This window comes from Babylonia areolata, chromosome 8 (genome assembly GCF_041734735.1).
Source record: "Babylonia areolata isolate BAREFJ2019XMU chromosome 8, ASM4173473v1, whole genome shotgun sequence".
Classification (NCBI taxonomy): Eukaryota; Metazoa; Mollusca; class Gastropoda; order Neogastropoda; family Buccinidae; genus Babylonia; species Babylonia areolata.
Genome location: NC_134883.1, coordinates 50,849,401 through 50,874,836, shown reverse-complemented (window position 1 = coordinate 50,874,836; position 25,436 = coordinate 50,849,401). Strand labels below are relative to the sequence as shown.

The window sequence follows — 25,436 nt, the reverse complement described above, 5'->3', positions numbered from 1 at the left end:
TGTTACGTTATGACTAGTTATGTCTTGTTCTCAAAGTTTCGTCTGTTTTGTTTCGTTGTTGATTTTTGTTATATCTATTGTCAGTGCTGTCTCAGTTGTTCAGTAGCCTGCATGCTCGCGGCTTTAGTCAAGATCGCTGGCATACAAACTGAAGAGCGTCTTTGTCTTTTGACAGCGAGATCGATACCGTTAGACAATACGAGGGTAATTTAATTGACAGTGTACGGACTAACTTTCAAGGCAATTAGCGAACACCTGCCAATACCCGCACTCTCAGCTGATGTGTATTGATTCTAAACACACTCAATGACCCCCTTTCTACCACCAAGTTCAACAACTTTTATACGGTATGTGACGAGGGGATCGCGGCTTGTATAGGGCGCCCTACACACTACCAGTAATCACTTGGGTGCGTACACGCGCCAAGAATTGACGTTGACCTTATTAATCATGACGCGTAAGTGCACTTGCGGGCTTGAACCCGATATAATTATATGACGTGTTTTGAAATGGATGATAATAAAGAGAGGATTTCATATTCCATTTTTATGGAAATTTGTTTCCGTTTATACTGCCCATACTTTATTGAACCGGATGTGGAAAGAGGACATTTTCACTGATGTCTTCTCAATGACTCTTCTCAGTTCCTCGGCTTCTGCACTTTCGCGGGATCCCACGTTTTCGGGGGCGGTGGGGAGAAGGGGGGAGGGGGGGGGGGGGGGCTAGTTGGTCTTCTGCGTTAGTATGATTAAGATTTAGCAGTTCTGCACATATGGTGTTGACCGGACCTGGGAGATCGGAAAAAATCCGAATTCTATTCTCAAACCACCAGGCGTCGACTTCAGGAACGGACACGTGACACTGGCACTGAAAACCCAGCGCTCTGACCACAAAGCATTTGCAGCCATTCATTTCCAGTTCTTGAAACTTGATGCTGAGGCGGCGTCAAAGTGTGCGGACTGATTCATATTGACATCTACACCACATCAGGCTGCTCTGACCTTCGTATAGACTAAATGGTCAGGCTTTGAACTGAAGTCTTTGAAAGTCTACCAAACGCTGCACCGGGAGGTGCCGGCTAAAAGAGATCAAGAAAAAAACATGTAGTCTACCTGATCAAAATAAGATGGAAATGAAATAAGATTTAGAAGAAATCAGTAAATTCCCCAAATAAATGAATAAGCAAATACTGAATACAATAACATATATTGGGTACGCAAAAGACCTTTTAAAGTTAAGAAGGAAATGGAATTACTATAAACGAATGTGCCAATCTTTTTGAATTATTTCACATTTTCTTCAGTCAAGACTGAGGCCGCATTTTCTTAATACCGGCCGAAAGTGTCCAAAACGGCGTGGATGTGGGGAAACTAGCCGCTTACTGGGGCCCAACTGTTATTTTCGTCCATAGTCTACACAACGGACGCGCCGCGGCCGGTGATAAAATCGTTCATGAGGCGCTGGATTTCTGATGTCCAAGGTTCCTGAGGCCCCGTTTCCACGCCCGGGTATTGTGTTCTTGGGAAATGCATTGTACTCTGATTTACCCCAGTGGGGAAGATTAATCAAAACTGACGGTGGATGACAAGATGATTGGGCCCCGCCCATGTTCTAATGCAAAACCCTATTCAAAAAGGTTCAAAGTTAACGGTCCAACAGCCCTTTACAGCTGTTGGGGCAGTGAATTCGACATATCCACTGCATAGCCTGGAGCTCGGCACAGGTATTTGGGGGACCAAGCCTCTCCTTCCACCGGGTTAACCTTCCAAAACTGCTCAGGTACCCGGCCATTTAAGCCTGAGTGGAGTGAAGAAAATCGGAGTATAAAGCCGGTGCCTTTCCCAAGAGCACAACACGATACCGAAACAGAGCCTCGAAGCCTGATCACTGGTGAACACTGGGTCAGAAAGAAGTCTAACGCCTAACCGACACTGCGACGGCGTCTCCTCTACACAGCGGATATGCATTCACTGCCCCTTGAATGGCTGTGAAAGCCTATCAGTGGGACCTTTAACCATGCAAAGATAAACAAACAGACACAGCGGCTTGTGTCGACAAGTGTCAGTTGGCCCGTGTTTGTGACAAGGATATCAGACCTTTGGTAAACAAATACAAAACAAAATGGAGGCTGGAGTCGACCAGCGTCAGGCCATGTTTTTGACATGAGTATCAGTGGGATCCTTCGCCTTTCATATTACGACAAAATGCACAGTTAGTTAGGGGTGGAGTTTACATGTAAGCAAATTGTGTGGCTGGCGTTGCATTGGGACAATTTTTGTCCTTACCTGTGAATTTCCGAGGCGAACGTGCAATTTGACTGCGTTGGTTTCCATGCCACACTGCTTACAACCAACCCTTTTTTTCCATGGGGTCTTTTCCAGTCGGAATAAACATTGACGTTAACATTGACCTTGACCTTACAGCCTTTTTGACACTGAGGCTTACAATATCCCCTGCTGTTCAAACGAGTCAAGTTCTGTTATCGGAATGGCCGGTTAGGGTTGGCCACACTGACACACACACACACACACACACACGTTTTCCTGGGGGTGAGGGGGTGGGGGGTAGGCAGGTTTTGATTTGAATCGTGTTGTTATAATGTTTCTCTCGGAGATGCTAAAATACAGGATGCAACTGAACCACTTGAAAAGTGAAAATCGATAGCCTGTGCGGTTTTTTTTTTTTTTTAACCGAGGAAGCTATTTTTGGCGTAATACCCTCAGGCATACGTTCTCAGTGGTACCCTGCACAGGGGATGATAACTTGATGTTTATAAATACTCGGCATACGTGGGCGCATACGCAGATGGGCAAGATCTAAAAACATGTCACTGTGTGTTCAACTGTTTCACTCTATTCATTCAACTATTTTCAACTATTTTTCAATGTTCACGGTGACCTAAAACTTCACTGGGTCATCTTTTTTTAGATTCCATCTTTGGGTTACCGTGGCAATTTTTGTTATAACAGATATTCACAAACCATCTCGCTAAGGTTTCTGTGGCACATTAATACACATTCATTCTGAAGTTATGTAAAGTGGAGCAGTGTACAAAGACAGATCACTTTTCACTATATATCGGACGCGTATGTATTATAAACTAAATCAAGACTTACAGAAATAAAGCCACTCTATAATGTACGACCACACAGACACAGACACCACCTTTGTAATCTTTTCTAGTTTAATCTTTTCTTGTCCTCCTCCCCCAACTTCCCACATGTGTGTGTGTGTGTGTGTGTGTGTGTGTGTGTGTGTGTGTGTGTGCTTCAGTTATTGTTACAGTAAGCCATCCAAAACAACATAGGCCACAGATACTTTTAACAACAACGAAAAAATAATGACAACAAAACCGATCACTGTACCTTTATGAATAATTTGAACGGTTTATCACTAGTTCCACTAACACTATTAACAAAGACACTGTTGTGGAAGGAAAGTTATACTCGTAAAAGTCTGTACCTGTCAGATGTATGACTCATAGAACAGTGCTCGTTCTTCTTTAGTTTTATGAAGACTCCTCCCTTCATATAAATCATCGTACGTATCCGTCTCAACTGACATGATGGTTTGTTTGTTTGTGTGTGTGTGTGTGTGTGTGTGTGTGTGTGTGTGTGTGTTCGTTTGTTTGTGTGTCTGTTTGTGTGGGTTCAGCAAAGTTCTGTTGCGTTGTGCTGTGTTGCGTTGTGTTGTGTTGTGTTGTGTTGTGTTCTCTCTTTCTCTCTCTCTCTCTCTCTGTCTCTCAAACACACTGACACACACACGCGCGCGCGCGCGCGCGCGCTCACACACGCACGCGCGCACACACACACACACATACGCACAGTCAGTATTCCGGCGTCAGTCAAAGTCAGTCTAGGATCCGATTCCCTCTTTCCAAATTTCGCCTACGAATTGACAAGACTGTGAGAAATGTCACGTGGTGTCATTACACCCTGCCAAACTGGTTTCGGTTCACCCTTTTCAGTTCCTCGTCACTCTTTCTCGTCCTGTCTCGTGAGATATGGAGTATCGTGGTTTGTATTGACACAATAAACGTGCGGCGTTCAGTTTCACAGTCATATCCCCAGTGGTTTGTCCGTTCATCGTAAATTACATTTAGAATCTCCAGTTTGAATTTTAACCGGTTTCAAATTCGCCCTTTTCAGTTCCCTGTGAGTTCATTTATCAGTTCCTATCCCGTCTCGTGCGATAGTGGGGAGTATGATCATGGTTTGTCACAAATACTGTTGTGCCAATGTGATATTCCAAGTGGTTGCTTTGTGTGGGTCTCCAACGATGGATTTCGAAATACTAAATAGTGATTGAAGTGAACATGGAACGGGGAGGTGTTGTTTGTTGTTGTTTTTATAATTTTTAATTTCTCTTATCTATTTTGTATTTTTTGACAGATTCAAGGACGCCGGGCTTCAATCAAATGCTCTTTTCTAGTTGAAGACGTGACAGTATGGTTCATACATACCACACACATGTGCTCAAATGCGTGCAGGCATGCGTACACACATATGCCACATTCGAACATGCATGGCAGTGCATAACTGTGGATACATAATATATATGCATACAAATATCAGTAGTGTATTCACACATTCAGTCACACAGTTAAGCATATCATCAAGTACATGAACTAAGATGCCTGTTTCGGGGCGAAGCGACCCTGGCCCCTCACCCTTACAACTCAAATATAAATAAATGAATAAACAAATATAAATAAATTTATTTTTTAAAAAACAAACAAACAAAAACTACTGACTGGGCGAAATGGCACGAGGAGAAAAGTACTGACTATTTAAAAAAAAACCAAAAAAACTACTGACTGGGCGAAATGGCACGAGGAGAAAAGTACTGACACCGGGGCCAAACGGAGAAAGGGCAACTGACTTGGAAAAAAAGGGTGGTCGGGGGTGGGGGTGTGGGGGGAGGGAGGGAGAGGCACCCGGGGAATCGGAATGGAATCAAGTTGTGCTTGACTGCCGGAGCACTTACCAGTCTAATATCGTAGTCTTCCATCAGAGCACGCATGGAGTTAACCTGGTCATACCCTTCATCTGGTAGCTCCTGTTTCATCTCCGCTTTCATTTTGAGATACATCATCTCCTCCGAGTACTCGTCGTTTTGCAGCCTCACCTTCCTCTCCAAGTCGTCCACAATTTGGTTGGCATCCAGAAATGGCAACTTGAACATCCCAGACATGGTGAAAAGCCGCTTTAGCCGTTGCTCACAACTTGTCACACCCCAAATGCTCACAAATCCTATAGAACAGACGTGCTTTCACACCGTTCTACGTTTTTCTGTCACCTCGCTTTCTGCCAGAAAATTGGAGGAGAAAGACAACACATTCTAGGACTCAATTTTGGGCCTTTTTGTTTTTAGTTCGTCTAACGTCATTGAAAATAAAATGTTCATATCTCCCAAAGTCCCTATACTTGAGAATCCTCACAACGTCTATGTTGTTCTCTCATTTTACTTTGGGCTATGGAGATGAAGGGGCAAGATACCACACTTCAGGACACAGCCGACTTTGGGGACTTTCTTCCAAATCCATTCGGCGTCACATTACAGGCTTTCCTTTTCCGCGTAATTCATCCAGCGTCGCACTGAAAATAAACTGTTCATATCTCCCGGCCAGTAATTATACTTGAGAATGCTAACACAAATGTTTATGTTTTCCTCTTGGCTTACTTTAGGCTATGGAGATGGAGGGGGAAGACTGATGACACACTTTAGGACCGTAACTCAGCTTCAGGGACTTTCTTCCAAATCCGTTCGGCATCACATTACAGGCTTTTCTTTTCGTAATCCGTGGAAAGTTGCACTGAAAATAAACTGTTCGTATTTCTCGAAGTCCTTATACTTGAGAATGCAAACACAAACGTTTATGTTGTCCTCTGAACTTACTTCGGGATTGGGAGATGAACTTGAGGGATAAGGATAACACACTTTAGGATTCAGCTTTGGGGACTGACTTTCTTCAAAATCCGTTCGGCATTACATCAAAAACAAAATCTGTTCTCGTCCCCCGAAGTCTTTACACTCGAAAATCCTCAACACAGTGTATTGAAACACGACCCCGTCCAGACTGCCGTGGCGTTGACTGGAAATACTGTTCACAAGATGCCGCAGTCATTATATACTGAGGCATTGGAGGGCGTTGTACTAACCGTTATTGAACATGAAAAAAAACAACCCATTCTGGTTTGCTAATGCTGATAACAAAGAAAGCTACCAGCAGCTGTATAGCGGTGCTTATTAAAAGACTGAGGCGCCGTCGCCTTTATTTTACTGACAATAATTTTTGCCGGTTACCGCATTGTTGATGGGTTAGTGGCTGGTAGGTATACTTCGACTGATGCCTGCAGCATGGCTATAGTTAAAAGTAATTGAAATTTCTGCAGGCAGGAAAGCAAAGATCGTTCAGTTCTTTGTCAACAGCAGCGATGCCCGGCGTACGCACGGCGCGCGACTAATGGGCGTGTGCAACTTTTTACACACCACACACAATACAGGCTAATATTAAAACTACGGAGTGTGCGCAGATTGATTATCAACATGTAATAACAGGATAATTTATGTGCATTACTTTATGGTGGCAAATCTACAGGGAATCGGTATAGCTACAACATAAACTGATAGAAAAGAAAGTAAGTTGAGAAAGGGAAAGAAAGGGGAGAAGGCTGAAGAAAAAAAGAAAGAAAAGGAAAAAGAAACTGCTAAACAAAACGGCTTCCATTTCCCACACAAATATAGTAAATCATGCTAACAACTTCAGTTAGTTTCATCACTGATTTAGTGATTATATATACTTCAAGTTTGAAATGATGACGATGTTCTTGTTCATGTATCCCCCGGCTAAGCTGTTTGGTCATTATAATCCAATGCTTTTTCTTAAGTTGATTTTCACACTAAAACCACACAACTTCAAATCAATACAAAACTGGAGAGAGAAAAAACAACAAGACAAACCAAAAACTCAGAGCCTACTCCAAACCGCTGACATTTAACATTGCTACTGATAGTCCGGCCGACCGTACACAACACTCCAAGCAGCTATTCTACATATAGAAACTAAAATTGCGCTTAAGTCTTTTTTCGACACTGGAAATAAAACAACAACAATGCTTCTTACAGCTGATATTTTTTGTTTCTGTTAAACGCCCTGCTTAAGAAAAAAATAAATAAAAGAAATAAAAGAAAAAAAGAAAAGAAAAGAAAATGAGTCGAGCTGTCTGTGTATCCTGTTCAATAACTCCTCCCTGCTTAATTAACAATGAGCTGCGCCACGTACTTAATGCCCCCTCCCCCCAGCTCCACATCCGGGGCGGGATTTTTTGTTTGTTTGTTTGGTTGGTTGCTGTTTGTTGTTGTTGTTTTGTTCATAACTCAATGCAATGGATACACAATCAGATGGTAGTGAAATACCATTTCCTCGTTAATTCCTGAACCAGGCAAGAACCTTTGTTATATACAGATCCTTTTTTTTTTAATTAAAAAAAATTAAAGTCCATTGCGGAAATGAAAACGTGAAGCATGTGCTAAAATTAGACAAATGTCGTTGTGCAATAAATTCTCCGTCCTTGAAACGGATGTACTACAGACCCGAATGCATGAGTCTTATATAAAAGGCTGCTGTGAAAACAAACGTACTCGCAGTGCACACATGTTGAAACAAAGTTTCCATACAGGCAAGACCTGCTGCTCCAAATTCACAGCAGCTTTCTTCGTGGAAACACTCCATGCCACCCAGTCACAAAGAAAAAAGAAGAAAAGTAAACACAAATAACTACTTGAATAACTAACCAACTAGATACAACATTTTTCTCCTATTCATTACCATTCCCTTGAAATAGTACTAATTCAGAGACAGACAGACAGACAGACAGAGACAAAGATAGAATAGGTGATAGACCAATTGATTGATTCTCACACTGGTGGTAGCCATGACAGGATCTCGTCACGATCGAGTGCACAATAGCAGTATGATTGACCCATAGATCGGTTGGTCAGCTGTCAAGCTTGTTGGGGAAGTATGCCTATGTTTGCTGAGGAATTAGGCCTATGTTTGCTGGGGGGTTATACCTATGTTTGCCGGGTAATAAGGCTTATGTTTGCTGGAGAATAAGGCCTATGCATGCTGGGGAAGTAGGCCTATGTTTGCTGGGGAATCAGTCCTACGTTTGCTGGGGAAGTAGGCCTATGTTTGTTGGGGAATTAGGCCTAAGTTTGCTGATGAAGCAGGCCTATGTTTGCCGGGGGATTAGACCTATGTTTGCTGGGGAATTAAGTCAACGTTCGCAGGGAAATTAAGCCAATGTTTGTCAGGGAATGAGGTCTGTGTAAAACTGTGGAAGAAAGCCTGTATTTGCTTGGGAACTAGGCCTATGTTTGCTGAGAAAGTATGCCTATGTTTGCTGGGGAATTGGACCTTTGTTTGCTGGGGAATTAGACCTATGTTTGCTGGGGAATAAGCCTATGTTTGCCAGGGAATAAGGCCAATGCTTGCTGAGGAAGTAGGCCTGTGTCTACTGGGGAATAAGGCCTATGTTTGCTGAGGAAGTAGGCATATGTTTGCTGGGGGAACTAGGCCTGTTTGCTGGGGAACTAGGCCTGTGTTTGCTGGGGGATTAGACCTATCTTTGCTGGGGAATAAAGCCAATGTTTGTTAGGGAATTAGGCCTATGTTAACTGTGGAAGTAAGCCTAAGTTAACAGTGGAAGAAAGCCCGTGTTTGTTGGGGAATTAGGCCCATGTTTGCTGGGGAAGTGAGCCAACGTTTACTGGGGAAACAAGCCAATGCACAGTACTGAGGTATTATGGCCAATGTTTGCTTGGGATTTTGGCCAGGTGAGGGTAAAGGTGGAAAGGAAAAAATAATACCAGCAGCCAAAGGATGCCTTAGGAAGCAGTGATGAGAAACTATAATGTCAGCTGTGGCGAAAGACCACAGAACGAAAGGAAAGGCAAGACGAAGCAGAAGAGAAGATGGCGAAAGAGAGAAGTACTATGTAGAAGAAGGATGAATAAAAATCAAGGAAGGGGGGAAAACAGAAAAAAGAAATAAAAAATCGATAGTCAGAAAGACGTATAGAAATGTACTAAGAGAAAGAGACACAGGGGAGAGGGCTGCACCATCTCGCCTCTCTTCTTCCTTGTCACCACTGGTATGGGGATGATGAAGGCAGCTGCTGACAAACCCGGGGACATCACATGTACATCTTAAAATGAATTGAAATTTCCCAAACATTAGCTAAAAATTACTGTCTCTATCAAGGTCACACAGGAAGCTAAAAAGAAAAAGAGTCACTGAACACTGCATCAGTTTATTTCGTTCTGTTCTGTTTAGTTCCCAGACAATGGATATACCAGAAAACAAACAAAGTGGACCCAGCCAGCGCAAAACGACAACGTTGTATCAGAACCTACCACAACACAGACATAGTCAGATCTGTGCCTTGAATACACATGCATGCCTCAAACAATAGCCTCCGTGCTATCCCCGAGGACATTCAACTTTGCAGAAACTGATAGTTCGTTGGTTGGCAGTAAACCTGACTCTAAAGACAAACAGCCAGCAGGTCACATACATCTCCTATTTTCATTAAAGAGAGCTGAACAAATTAAATGAAACAAGTACAAAGGTTCCAGTGGTTTGTTTGCATTGTTCATCTTTAAGTCAAAGTCGAAACTGCCAATTATTTCCAGTACATTTGAAATTCCATTCCCAGTAATTCTAGCCATAACCAAGGTAGTAAAAAATAATATATAAAAAAGAAAAAGAAAAAAAAAGAAGAAAGGATCATTGTCCAATTAGGCAGACAGAATATCCAAACTATGACCTTAATGCCCTGTCATGGTCACTTCCGTAGCTATGGTTTTGGAATCTCTTTCTACTGCCTCTACAAATCAAGTTTCATGAAGGTCACCAAGTAGTTTTTCATCAATAAGAATATCAAAACAGAAGTTTGTGAACTTGCATCTTGCACCTTGTGTCAAAATGATTGGTGGTTTTGATTAAGTAATTAGATAATGTACCATGGCTCAGCCTGCAGAAAGACCAAAAAAATCAGTTGACCCTGCTTAAGAAATCCTGGTTGCTTTACACACACACACACACACACACACACACACACATGTATATACAGCGGAGATAACGATTATGATAACTATAATTACATTATTCAATGAGGGAAGTGGAATGAGCGTTTTTGCCTTTTTGCATCCAGCCCTCGGGGCAAAAAGAAAAGTGATTTCAAAATTATCACAAAAATGATGGATAAGATAATGGAAACTGAAGCAGGGCACACTCACTGGCACACACAGACACAGACACAGACAGTCCCATACCAACAGATAAGTGAAAATATACATCATACATATATACATACATGTTTACATACATACATACATACATACTCTCTTCTTTTTTTCCTCAGCAGTATTTCTCTTTAATAAATCAGAGCATGACTGTGACCCATTGATTGTTCTTCCACTTTCAAGTTCCAACCATCCTGTACCTTTATCATCATGAGTCTTCAATCAGTCATAGTCTCAGGTCATAAACTATTATTAACTGTAGACAGCATAAGCCACACACACACACACACACACACACACAATGGAGGGGGCGGAGTGAGGTGGTGGGGAAGGGGAGAACAAAGCAGGACAGCTATTAGTGCCCACAAGCCTCAAGCCTCATGGTGAAAACAAAGCTGAACACGTAACAGAACGCTGAGCAGCTGTGTTTGCTGCGCTTTGAGCCTGCCGAACGACCAACCAAGTGAGTGTGCACCAGCTGTGTTGAGTTGAGTTTGCCGACAGTCCTGGTTGTAGGCCTACTCCGAGCGAGGCTGATCGACTGTTGTGTCCGTCTTTCTTTCTGTCTGTCTGCAGCGAGCACGCGCGCGCCTTGCAGCCGCGAGCCGAAGCTTTGTGCACGCCCCGTTTGGAACACAGCCAACAGCTTGGTTGCCAGGCAACCGTCAGTTCCCACACCAGCTTTGTCGAGCGGGGCAATAAATTTGGCTTCCCGGTGAAAAGGGAAAAAGATAGCACCATGAGAAAAGAGCTCGTGCGCGCATCACCAGAGGTATCTTTGAATTTACATCCACGCAAACTTCATCAGTCTGATATCAAAGCTACAGGATTTATAGCACTACTGAGTGCACAACAGTGGCAAATTACCCATACCTTCCTGCCCTTATGCAACAGTGTGTGTGTGTGTGTGTGTGTGTGTGTGTGTGTGTAAGTGGTGCATAATTATGTGTGTGTGAATGTGCGTGTGCATGCGTGCATGTGTGTATGCACGCATGGATGTATGTGTGTATGTGTGTGTGTGCATTCATGCGTGTGTGTGTGTGTGTGTGTGTGTGCGCGCGTGCACACGTGCGCGCTTGGGTTTGCCACCAGGCAACAGTGCATTGAAAGCACAGCATTCTTTTCCCTCTCCTGCAGTCACAGATTGCAACTTCTACAGGCATGACTTTTTTCAGTTAACCAGCAATTTTGGCAGCCAAGCTCCATTTGGGTTGATGGTCTGGGGTGTGGAGCTGGCACGTGTTTCTGTTTCCATGACCAAAACAAAACAAACCAAACACAAACTTAATTTGACATTAGTCACTGACTCAGCACAATTCCAATGTGGGACTGACAGACAACAGAACATCTGCTTCAGTCCTGCCCCCTCCATGAGGCGATGAGAAAGAGGAAGTGGCCTGACCCAATTCCAATGACCCAGACGTTCTGTGGCTGTCTGGAGGACCTGCAGCATACAACTGTCTTCTTCGTGAAGACTGGGGTGTAAATCTGTCGAACAAGAAGACCCGCCAAACACTGATGAGGATTATACGAATTTCAATGTTCTTACCTCATTCCTGATCTCATGAGGGATGGGCTCCACCTGATTTGACGTGCCTAAGACACACTACATGAACAACATTGCAGAATGGATGGGAATACCACTTGCAGAGACACAGGCTCTGATTGACATACAACCAACAGACCTGCAGAAATCTGGTGAACAGTTCTTAAGTGTGGCGCACCGGTGACTCTCTGCACAGTTAAGGAAGAAGAATAAGAAGATGATGATGATGAGAGAAGAAGATGATGATGATGATGCATTCCCAGATGAGACTAGGGCACAAGGAATGGTCTGCATGAATGGTGACCATGAACATTGAAAAGCGTACAAGTACACACACTTATATACGTACAAGTACATACACACACTTAGCTAAAACAGCCATATTCCGATCATTGCCAGTTCAACGGCCCATGAGGCATTTTAACACAAACACAACGTACAGCACTGCTCTTTCTGGGTTACCAGTGCCTTTTGCTGTCCTGCCTGTCAACATGTTCCATCAACACCAGTGACGACCAGCACAAAGAAGCCGTTTCCCCATTTGCTGAGAACAACAAGAGAGCTGAGCAGCTTTTACTTCACCAAAACCACATAAAAAGAAACTAAACACAATTAAAACATCTGGTAAGTGTGTGTGTGTGTGTGTGTGTGTGTGTGTGTGTGCGCGCGCGCGCGTGCGTGCATTTAAAGACAATTCAGGAGTCCTGAAACGCCTGACCCATGCTAGAAAAAACAACCCAATCTACTGGGCTGTGTTGCCGAAGTGATCTCAACAGCGCTGAGTTTGTTTAACGTTAACAGTTCCAGTTTCAGTTTCTCAAGAAGACGTGCAATGCGTTCAGACAAATAGTCATATACACTGCACCTCATGTGCTAGGCAAGACGCCTGACCAAAAGCCTCACCCAACTAGCCAGGCCTTGAGTGTATGCATATAATGTATTTGCGTACCTGTCACAGTGGATTTCTTCTGCAGAATTTTGCCAGACAGCAACACTTACACCATGGGTTCTTTTTCAGTGCACTATGTGCGTGCTGTACACAGAATCTCCGTTCATCGTCTCTTAAGCGCGTTGGGTTATGCTACTGGTCAGGCATCTGCTTGGCAGATGTGGTGTAGCGTATATGGATTTGTCCGAACGCAGTGACGCCTCCTTGAGCTACTGAAACTGAAACTGAAACTCATCGTCTCATGTGAATAACTAGACGCTCAGTATGTTTTCCCATTCAAACTTGGGAGAAAGGGCAAGACCGGGATTCGAACCTCTAGCAGGACCTCAGGGACACTGTATGGGCAGATAAGCGTCTTAATGATTCTGCCACTTTCCTCTCAGCGTTAAGAACTTCTCTATGGAATTGGCACAGACTTGGGAAAATCCTTAACACTGACCTCAGCGCGGCTGAGATCGCCATTGCAACTTGGCCTTGGACCACAGCCAGATAACACTGACCACTCCTGTCCCTCAGACCCACATCTCAGTAATGACAACATTCATTGTCAACCCCAACAGACTGAGAACAATCTTGACATCCATGGCCAGTGCCAATGTGTCGTTCATAATCATTTCATTCTTTCTCCATCTTTGTGTGTGTGTGTGTGCGCGCGCGTGTGCGTGTGTGTTTGTGTGTGCCTGTGCAGTGTCTACATGATGTCCTCAGTGTGAGAGGGAGAGAGACAGGGGGCAGGGAGACATCGAGACAGAGATGGACAGACAGACAGACACAGAGAAAACATAGTGAGTGAGCAAAAGAGTGAAAATTGAGAGACAGATGAATGGATGCTGAAATATATAGACACAGGAAGATAGTTTGTGTTATATTTCATAATCATTCATGCATGTCTTCTGCATGTTTTGTATACCCGTAATGCTGACGATCTCGCGAATACTGTTCCTCTTTTCCTCACAAACTAGTTCGTGCATGTGCGTGCACACAAACACAAACACATACACACATACACATACACACGCGCGCGCGCATACACACGGAGTTTAATTAACGAAAATGTCCGTGCGAGCATATTTTTTCTCTCAAGTGGTTTCTCTCGTGCCCTGACACCGCTGTTCCGTGTACCGTCACCGAGCTCTCGAAAAGTGGGTCGTGGCTTTGAGAGAGATTGAGCGGTTGCGGGCAGCTGCTTCTTGGCACACACACACACACACACACACACAGTGAACACTGACTGCCCTGCGTTCAGCACAACACCGCACAGTGAACACTGACTGCCCTGCGTTCAGCACAACACCGCACAGTGTCGCTTCGCCACAACGCAACATAGCTGTCAGCGGAGTCAGCTCGATGCGTCCTTTTAGAACGAGCTGAATATCAGCTGCCACACAGCTTTCGCTTTACCCCCCCCCCCCCCACTCCCTCCCGCTTCTCACTCCCTCCCCCTCGATTCTAGTCATGCTCTTGTCATGAGACGAGCGCACCAGCAACTTTGGCAGCAACGGGAACTGAAGAGTGCGTCTTGGTGGTCCTATGAAAGTTGGATCAATAATGTGATGCGCTAGCCCTCTTTTCCAGACTAGGGGGAGGGGGGATGGGGTAGGGTTTAAGTTTTAATGAGCTGGTAATTAACGCAGTAAGACGCCCATCTATCAAGATTCGGTAAAAATTAATTATTTCCCTTACACATTTTTTTCATGATAAATCAATGGACAGAGAGAGCTATATATATATATATATATATATATATATATTTTTATTTATATTTTTATTTTTCATTCAAACTATCAGAGAGAGAGAATGAGAGCAGCATGTTACCTTAAAAGTAACAAACTATCCTTCGCTGTTGTATTTTTCAGCTACTGTGCAAATGTTACCTTTTCTTTTTCAAAACAGCAGTAGCATCATTCTTATTTTTCCTATTTTTAAAGGCATTGCCATGAATATTTTATGGTACAAAGACCACTTTGATAGTTTACTGGCAGTAAAACATCTATTCATGGTTGCATCTTGATCATAACTACACCACATGTGCTATGGACACATAATTTGATATACAGGGTGTGTAAAAAATAGGCATTGTTAATCAAGTGAACATGTTGCAATGATCATGCAGTTAAAATATTATATGACAGTCATATATATTATACTGCTACTTAAGGATGGATGATGGAAAGTAATCATCTTGGTCACATTGTGAATCATAAAGTTTTAATGACACGCATATAATTTTGGGGACACCATTGATTTTACACACGCATGCAACATCAACAACAACAAAAAAGTATTCATCTAAACAGGCTCCATAATTTCTACCATGTACTTGCACACAGGAATAAGATATAAATGGTTACCAGTACTTATGAATTTGTGCTGGATGCCTGCAGGTAGTTCATATATGTATTGTATCATAAATCTTAGCATTGTACTGTCTTTCATCTTGTGACACCCAAGAAGTGTGTGTTGCCGCTCATTCCTATCCTGGTATTCTTACATGCATGCTCACATTTACCCACAGAAATGGGATTTTTCAACACGGACAACTTTGATAATGCTATGGGTTTCTTTTTCTTTCTTTCTTTAAAAAAAAAAAACATGTGCAAAACATATGCTGCACTTGGGACTCTTAATTTGTTGTCACATTTGAAAGAGTAAATTCACTTCCCCATCAAAACCATCACCCGGAGTCTGGATGGAGGGGAAAAGCCCAGCTCATACACTATGACTTGAGCCACCACAAGCCTGAGAACTTGCTTCCTGAATGGAAAGCATACGCCAGTGTTCCACTCCACTCACTATGTTGTTGTGGCTGTGGTGACAAAGAGCTCCACAATCTTTCATTACCAACATACACAAAATCATAGGAATCATCATTTCAGTTTCCTTTCTTTCTTTGTGGGCTGCAACTCCCATGCTCACTTGTATACATGTACAAGTGGGTTTTTACATGTGTGACCTTTCTTTTACCCTGCAAGGTAGGCAACCATACTCCGTTTCCTGGTGTTCAGTTTCCTGTGAAACATGATGCCAAATGTCAGAACCGAAGATGTTTCGGCAAACCTTTTTGACAAAATCATGGAGGCTGAAGTTGATGTGAGACAATGACACTGACAAACACCACTCTGGGAAATCCATCCACTGACTTAATTACCTCATTCACCAAGTATGACTGTAATCAGGATATATGCATTGTTATGCAGAATTTCCTGTTGGTATTCTGTTAGCTAGACAATGATAGCATGCATCAAGAAAGCACAATCTCCAAGCCTACTTATCTAATTTAAATTCGATTTACAAAAACAAATGAATGAATGGATAGATAAACACAAATGTGAGGACGCACAAAAACAAACACACTTCATAACACACACAATAATCACCATCATCATCATCATCACAATGACAGGCACATACACTGACATACATATCATCAAACACACACACACACACACACACACACACACACACACACACATACGTGTACACATGTACACACACATACACACACACACACACACACACACACACCACATTCACACACCCACCACATTCACACACACAAACACACACACACAGAGGTGCAAACTTCTCTGTCATTGGCAATATCTTCTTCCCAGGAAGAGTATCACAATTTGAAAATGAAATTCTTTTTGATTAAAAATACAAAAAAAACACAGAAATGCGAATGGGACTGAAACCATATGGGAATAAAACATAAGAAAATGAACACACGTATCCATGCATGCACTCACATACACACACACACACACACACACACAAACATACATGCATGCACACACACATACACAAGTACACACACACATGTACATGAATACTACCATGAAGACAGACACACATACACACACATGTGTCCATTCACCACACCAGCATTTCTTTTCATGTGAGTTTTCACTTTCAGTGCATTTAAATCTGTTAATTATTATTATATTAGTGTCTTGGTGGATGTGCATGGAAGTGTGTGTGTGTGTGTGTGTGTGTGTGTGTGTGTGTGTGTGTGTGTATACAAGTGTGTGCAAGTGTGTGTAAATGTGAGCACCTGTGTGTGTGTGTGTGTGTGTGTGTGTGTGTGTGTGTGTGTGTGTATACAAGTGTGTGCAAGTGTGTGTAAATGTGAGCACCTGTGTGTGTGTGTGTGTGTGTGTGTGTGTGTGAGTGTTTGAAGAGAGAAGGATTATCTGATCTATAATTCCAGCTAAACAGAATAGGCCTGGAAAAAAAAAGGAGCCCACCCAAAAAGAAAGAAAAGAAAGAAAAAGAACGAGAAGAAAAATAGATCAGTTAATCGAACACACATCAGCTACAACAAGAAATCAAATTAAGTATTTTAAAATCATAGAAAGAGCAGGAGATGAGGCAGACAAAACTGTTGCAAGTGTATTCTTATCAACTAGTTCTAAAATAGAATAATAATAATAATAATAATAATAATAACAACAACAACAACAAAAATATTTGTAAAAAAAATGATGGTGATGATAACAATAACAACAATGATAATGCCAAAAAAAAAACCCAAAAAAACAAAACAAAAATGAAACAAAAACAAAAAACAACAACAAAGAACAAAACAAAACAACAACAACAACAAAATAACAAAACACTAATATAACAACAGCAACAACAACAGCAATCATGAATTGAAAGAAAAAATCCACCATGAATCACAAGGTATCATCATGTTTACCTCATTTAATGCCCAGCAATCAGCTGTTGTCATGCTGCACCGAACGCGCCGTGACCCGCGTCTGGGTCACTTGAAATGTCACGCACAACAAACAACACACACCAACAAGCAATGATCTCTCAGCCTTGGATAACACTCTGCTGTGCCCACTGGACAGTGCGACGCGCCGTGATCAAGCTTTTTCACCAGCGGCGACGACACATTTCTTTCCACCCCCCCTCACTGAATCACCGCTCCCAACTCAGATCGATATCTCCCTCCACTCTTTACTTTTGCGTCCATGCGTCTTCATGGACGCAAAGTGCGACGCAAACGTGCGACGCATGACGTCATAGCAACATAAATGCGTTTCCGAGTCAGTCCTGTCTGACTGCAGCGTCTGTCTTGGCCTCCGTCCGCCATTACGCTATTGTAGTGTTGTCAGTCGAAATGGGCCGACGAAAACCACGAAAGGACTGTATCAATAACATCAATGTTAACCGGACGGCCATGAAGGTTGGTTCAAGCAGTTGCTTTGTTATTTTAACAGTCGTATGGAGTATATTTTAATAGTTTTAATCGGAAAATACGTCTTTATCGTTGCACATGCTGGTGGAAATCTATGCATACTTTGGGTCGAAGAAAGGGAGCATTTATTATGGCGATTCACTGATCCTGATGAAATCGAAAACAACAGTCAGCAAGCACAGTAGGGAGAGGTATGAAGACATAGTCTGTTTAATCGAATGTTTAAGCTTATAGCTTCTGTTAATTTGGAAGGAGGAAGGAAGTTAAATGTTTATTGGAAGAGTACATTTCCTGCTGGGCTGTGACCTATCAGACTTCGCCAGGTCATGCTTTTATGTCAGACATCACGTCAGTGTGACGCGAGACTCGATCATGTGACTTCCATAAATCGATTGGCCTTCAGGCCAGCAGGGCACTTGTTTTTTAAATTATCATATCATATTTAGCGTGATATACGGACTGTTAAATCTATTCTTTTATCTATTTGGTGGGGTGGGGGTGGGGTTAACACAGAGGTTGAGTGATGGCCAGGGGGGACCTATGTGTTTTTGTGTGTGTGAATTCTGCGTGTGTGTGTGTGTGTGTCACACACTCTGTGTGTGTGTGTGTGTGTGTGTGTGTGTGTGTGTGTGTCAGTGAAAGAAGGGTAGGGGGTTGAGTAAGAAAGTGAGACTATGATTAGTCTCATTTGGATTATTTAATCAAAGTATATCAAGTGGCACAGTAAGTTTGCCAAGTTTTGATAACAGATTTTTGAGACAGGTTATGAACTTAGAACTTGAAGTGTAAAATCTGAAGAACTGTAACTTAAGGCACTGTGTGTTCGTGTGCATTTGACACTCTTTGTGTTACTGTGTGTGTGTATACAAAAAGTTCACCTACGTTAATTAGTACTCTGTGTGTGTGTGTGTGTGTGTGTGTGTGTGTGTGTCTGAGTATGTGTGTGTATTCAGCTGCCAGTGAACAATCTGACCCTGGTCTTGGCTATAATGAATGCCAGTATTGCAATAGATCATTTAATGTCAGATCCAACAAATGTGCACACAAACATGTCAGTTTGAATTGGGTGCCATGTGTGTTTATGTTGACCACTGCCAATAAAAAAAAAAGGACCTTTACCAGGTTTAACAAGGATGAATACCAGTTTATTAATGTCAAATCTAGTAAATGTACACACAGGTGTGTCACTGTCAGTGTTAACTAGTATCTGAGTATCTGTATGAATCTGAATGTGAGTTTGTCATCTGATTTTTTTTTTTTAAGAAAAGAAAAGAAAAAAAAACTTGTTGGTGGAACATCATTTTTCAGTTAATGGTTTTAATCTGAAACTGATTAGCTACAGTATTGTACATTATAGATTTACACAGATAATGTATGTTGCATATTTTTAGAATCATGGTTTTCATGCTGAGTTACAATAACCAATTCAGTATTCTTCTTTATGTACTTTGTGTTTTGCTTTCCATTTTATACTACAGTGAACAGTGTCTTAAAAAATATTCTAAAAACAAAACAAAACACAAAATTATGAACTCTTGAAATTAATTCATACAGGCTGTCTAGAAATGTTGATATTGATTTCATACTGAAATAACATCTGTATGTAAGTTTATTTAACATTGCCACTTTTGGAATAGTTAATTGAATACTTCATTGAAATACTATCGTCCAGAATAAGATGCCAACAAATTTCATAAGGATGAATCTGATGATTTATTGATTATTGATTTAAGATTTTAATCCATGTGTTTGTTTGTTTGTTTGTTTCTATACAGTGTATTTTGTTTTTTTGACTCACATGAGTAATTATATATTCTCCTAGTCTCAGTTGTCTGTGTGTGTGTGTGAATGTGTGTGTGTGTGTGTGTGTGTGTGTGTGTGTGTGAATGTGTGTGTGTGTGTGTGTGTGTGTGTGTGTGTGTGTGAGAGAGAGAGAGAGAGAGTGAAAGGGGTGGGGGTGGGGGGGGGGGTGAGGGTACTGGGGGGAATGAGAGGGAGGGTGTCATGGATGTGTATAAACTTAAATTTTGGCTGGCAGGAGAGGCAGAGTGTCGTTGATGTGTGTAAACTTTAATATTGACTTTTATATTGTTTGTCCATAGTCAAACCATGATCCCTATTGAAATGATAGGCCAGATGTGAAAGGTCAAGGTATCAGCAATGCAGATAATAATACCAGAAAAATTTTTGTCAGTATGATAAAGGGATTGTCTTGTATACCTGGTACAGTGAATGATCATGGTGAGAGCAAAAAACTTGTAGAGACTCAACGTCAAGGGTAAGAGTTCAAGGTCACAACATGGCAACAACAACAAAAAAGTATAACCTTGGGTTTTTCAATTGATTGCCCCTCTGGTTTTAATTTGCTTTGTGTCAGCACCGGATATAAAGATCACAAGTGTTTTGAACAATATTGTTGATACATCCTTTCTCATTAAGTTTAACTAACTTTTTTTACTAAGGTCCATTAAGTTCTTGAAAAAAATGAAATAGGATGTGACTTCTACGTCCTTTCAGCCAGTAAAGGTCATTTACAATTGTTATAAAACTGTTATTTAAAAAAAAAAAAAATTAGTGTGTATGCACAGTAAATTTATAAACTGTTTTGATTTTGGGAAATAGTTATGTGTGACTGTGCTTGTGTCTGCCATTGGCATTTTCTGATCAGCCAAAGATGTTGGATGTTAGTTGTGAATAGGACCATTCGCACTGTTCTCTTTATGTCGATGTCAAAAGTAGGGTGAGAAGTTATAAGTCATCACTTTGCAGATAGTTTGGTTTTATTTATTTATCTATTTATTTAATGATGGCACTCATGTTTTATGTCAAGAATTGTCAAACATAGTATAATTACTGGCCATAGCGACAGCATCATCTCATGAAATTGAAGGTGAGAGGTTGAGGTCAAAGGTAAAGGTCATGACATGGCATATTAATAGAAAGTCCTTGCACTGTAAGTAAGAGAGATAAGATCTTTGATCCAGTGTTAATCAAGTTTGCTGCAGTGTTTGTTCATGGTGAGAGATGAAACTGTGGACTGGAGTGACAAGGGCTTACAATTCAAGGTCACATGGTCACATGGCCAAATTGGAAAAATGATGACAGCATGATCTGTATTGAAATTCGAGAATGAAAATTATTCATCTTTAAAGGATCCATCCAATTCAATAAATCATGATGAGGATTGACATGGAAGACACTGGTAATATCTTGTAAGTTATCTTGAAAGTGTGCCCATTCTATATGACCTTGACTGAAATTCAAGGTCATTTTTGGATATATGCGCATTTGTTTCACATGAACAACTGACAAAGGACAAGATGACCTCCCCTGTTTTCAAAATGGAATTGAATTTGATCATTTCTGCTTTACTAAATTCAGAAAAGGCACATTACAAGTGTTTAGATTTGTCTGTTATGAAATTGTTGTTGGTGATTGGTGGTAGAAGAAAACGGTTCAGGTGAATTCCCCGGTTTCAAAAACAGATTTTATCACTTCAGAAGTGGGGCATAAAACAAGTATTTAGATTTTTCTGTTGCGAAATTGTTGATGATGGAAGGTGGAAGTAAATGGTTCAATTAACAGTCCTGGTTTTAAATTATAAAAAAAGAAAGTAAAGATATGGTCGCATCTGCTGCATATGTTAAAACTTTTTTTTTTAAATGGGACATAAAACATGTATTGTCTGTCTTGTTAGAAGTAGTCTTTACAGATAATGAGTGTGAGATAGAAGGTAGGGAGAACATTTGTTTCCTGTAAAATTTTACAGTCTTGTTCTACCCTGTGAAAGAGTTCCGTTTGATAGATCTCTACATAGATAGATCCCTACGTCAATAGATCTTCACATCGATAAATCTTTGCGTGGATTGATACATATCAAAAACCTGCGAGTGAAAAATATCCCTTTGTTGGTTTTTGTTTGTTTGTTTTCTTGTTGGTTTATTTTGTTGTTGTTGTTTTTGTGGGGGGGGGGGGGGGGGGGGTTCATATGCTAATTATTCAAATGCACAGAAGAAAATCGAGAGCACCTGCTCTTGAAATAGGGTTGATGATGAGAGGTAAACCACACCCTTGCTCTCACCTTCTTTCTACACTCACTCAGAGAGTGCACGCATGCACATGTACACGCGCACGTGCACATACACATACACACACAACACACACACACACACACACACACACACACACACACACACACACACACACACACTCACTCACACACACACATGCAGATAATAATTTAGGGCAGTTGTACTGATACACCATACGGAAACAGCTGCATTTAGAAATCAGAGGCAATCTGAAATAAAGAGAGCCGAAGGGACAAGTTGTGATAAGTTGCATGAGCAGTCTGGTCATTGTCCATTGAAAGACAGAGGATGCATATAATTATAAATCAATTCACTTTTACAAAATGATGAATATCACTTGTGTCCAAATTATTTATGTCACCTAGTTTCAGCCATAGTTTTCACACGAAATATGTATCAAAGATCAAAGACAGAGACCTATTGACATGGAGATCTGTTGATTATAGAAATCTATTTAGATATATATAGCCTATCTGAAAGGTTACCAGCCCTGCTTCATTTCTGGTTCTGGCAAATGCAACAGCCGAGTTGTCAAAGCGTTGGACTTTCAGTCTGAGAGTCTCTGGTTTGAATCCCAGCCACGGTGGGTAAAGGATGGAGGTTTTTTGAATCTCCCATGTCAACTGATGTGCAAACCTGCCTAGTGCCGGAACCCCCTTTGTATGTATATGCATGCAGATCAAACACACACACATTAAAGATCCCGTAATCCATGTCAGCGTTCGGTGGGTTATGGAAACAAGAACACACCCGGCATGCACCCACCTTCCCTCCCCCTCTGAAGATGGAGTATAGCTGCCTACATGGCGGGGTTAAAACAGTCATACATGTAAAAGCCAAGTGAATGTGGGAGTCGCATCCCTTGAATGCACACACACACACACACCAAAACAAAAAAAACAAAAAAAATTCTGGTTGTACTTGCAGGGTTCTCTGTCAGATGCGACAGTGGCAGGGCCATGACTGCAGGGGCCTGTGTAATGGGTAGATTCAAACTCTCTCTCTCCATGTACCACACCTTTCAACCGCAGGTGATTGGGTCATTTCGGTGTTGTGGTTGCCGCCTCCACGCATGTGTGCAATTAACCGTTATTCTGTAGTCATTTGTGTCTGCATGCACATGCTTTCATTTAAGTTTTTTTGGGTGTTTTTTTTTCAAATCTTGTTTTTATTAGGGGTGATGGGGAGGGTTTGGTTTGACAGCAAACCATCGCATATTGGATAAGTGTAGAACTGTTTTGCTGGTCATGCTGTGTTGGATGGCAGGAATCAGCACTTGAATGGGAGTCAATTGCACTTGACTCGACTCATTCATCTGAAGTCTGTTCTTATTTCTGTGAAAAATCTTCTTTATTGCCTTTCTTACCCCTCTGCAATACCCTTTGTACCCTTCATTTTCAGTAGATGCTTACTGGGCATTATGTATATGTGTACATTTAGATATTTGTACATTGGAAGCTCTGTGAAGAAGCATAACTTGTGCATGTGTTGTTCCGTAGTTTCGCTAACAGATATTCTTCGTGAACAGTGACGCGATTGGCCGATGGAGCTTTTGCAAGAGGCAGGTTCACCACACTAAATGCTTGGTAGTTCTGCTGTTGAAATTGCTATGTAAACTCCGTGTGTTCTGTCAGTGGTTCCAGAACAGCAAGTCCTTTGAATAACCTGGGCAAAGATAATTGTTATAATCCCTGCTTAAAAAAAAAAGTCCCTTTTTAAAACATTTTTTAAAATGTATATATATATTTCATACACGTTTCTCCCCTTGAAAGTGGAGTATGACTGCTGACAACGGTCATGCATACGTGAAAGTCCACTCCTGCACATAGGACTGTGGGAACGAGTTGCCGGCCACAAAGAAAGAAGAAGGAACACACTGCTCAATATTTTGTCTCATCATAGATGTTGCGGAGATGATAAAGTCTTCAAGACAACTGGCCCATGATCTGAAACGCTTTTGTCTTCAACAGTCCTGTTGGCTGCATTGATTGCAAAACATAGAAATTAGTTTGATAAAGTTTACTGACACACTAAGTATGGGAGAGGTTTCTGTGTGTGGTAATACTTCTGTCTTTCTCTCTAGATATATATAATATTATCCAGTGTATATGAGTTCATGACAAGTTAAGACCACTTCTTAGAAGAAAGTTTGTTTTCATAAAACATGAGAGGTGACAAAAATGATGCTGGATGCATATATATGGCTATCACTGGCCTCTCAGTAAATGCATGAACAGCTTTTTTTTTTAGCCATACATGCATTCTGAACAGCTTTGAAAATGCATTTGAAAAATAGATGTTTCAGCTAAGAATTGATGGTAATTCGGTGGTTTATAAGTGATGTGATACTGATAGCTGCAGGTTTTTCATTGTGAAAAATTGAAGTGTGTGTGTGAAAAAGCACCTTCATTATGAGTTATACTCATTGCATCAGCTGCATTCACCGCTGTTTGCTGAAAAATCAACATTTCAACATGCTTCCTAAGAGGAAAACTGCGAGTTTCCAGGTGGTCCTTAACTTTGTGTGAGCCATGTATAAATTCATATTATAACAAAGAGAGTACTGGCTGATCTGCTTCAAGCTTACACCCCTTAATATTTCCAGCGACAGATACTTTTGTACACTTTCATGTTGCTCAAGTGATCACCTGATTTAATATTACAAAACAAATCACTCATTTTGCTCACTGCTTCATCTAAAAAAACTAGTTGTCCACCCCACCCCCTATCTCCCACCCTCAGAACTGGGATTTTTACTTCCCACTCCACTAGACCTTGAGTGGTGGTTTTGGTGTTGGTTATTTTGCTGAGGCAGTGAACCGAGGTCCCATATTTGCAGTATGCACTTAGTAGTGCACATAAAAGATCCCAGGGCAACAAAGGAGTTGACCCTCTCAGAATCTTTAGAAGAATCCATAAGGTGTCATTTACTGTACCATGTCAAACTGATGCAAACCGTGCCTATCTGTTTGCTCCTCGTGACTGAAATTTCGCGGCAACTCTGTAATAAGACATTAGTTGATAGTAAAACAAATAAACTTGCAGAAAAAGGTGGCGTGCAACTGGGGCAGTATGCTGTCCCTGGGGGGAGAAGCAATCCCATTTTCACACAAGAGGAATGTGTTTTAACGAAAAAGTTGCACAATACAATGCAACAGCATGATATGATAGTCAGTCGTGTCCAGCTGTGACCATCACAACAGCAGAGGAGGCAGCTGCTGTCCTGACCATCTGGATTAGAATTTGATTATAGTGGAGAGTGACTTGCCCATGTTGCATCCCTACTGTCTCGGTCAAATGGGTTTTTTGGACAGTTGGCGTTGCGATGGT

The 25,436-nt window shown here is 41.5% G+C and overlaps 2 protein-coding genes across 3 annotated transcripts in view; one reads left to right on the top strand and one right to left on the bottom strand.

The window, feature by feature from the left end:
* The window catches only part of LOC143284933 (uncharacterized), a 61,644-nt gene extending 43,934 nt beyond the window's left edge, over positions 1-17,710 (bottom strand). Inside the window, exon 1 of the mRNA XM_076592089.1 lies at positions 17,509-17,710. Coding sequence (XP_076448204.1) covers positions 17,509-17,541 — 33 coding nt within the window. The 5' untranslated portion in view covers positions 17,542-17,710. The remainder of the gene's footprint in view (positions 1-17,508) is intronic.
* A 204-nt stretch (positions 17,711-17,914) lies between these two features.
* LOC143284930 (uncharacterized) overlaps positions 17,915-25,436 on the top strand; it is a 14,973-nt gene continuing 7,451 nt past the window's right edge. Inside the window, exons 1-2 of one of the 2 annotated variants that reach the window (XM_076592081.1) lie at positions 17,915-18,003; positions 23,034-23,137. In XM_076592081.1, coding sequence (XP_076448196.1) covers positions 23,066-23,137 — 72 coding nt within the window. In that variant the 5' untranslated portion in view covers positions 17,915-18,003; positions 23,034-23,065. The remainder of the gene's footprint in view (positions 18,004-23,033; positions 23,138-25,436) is intronic. The other variant, XM_076592082.1, reaches the window with a different exon arrangement.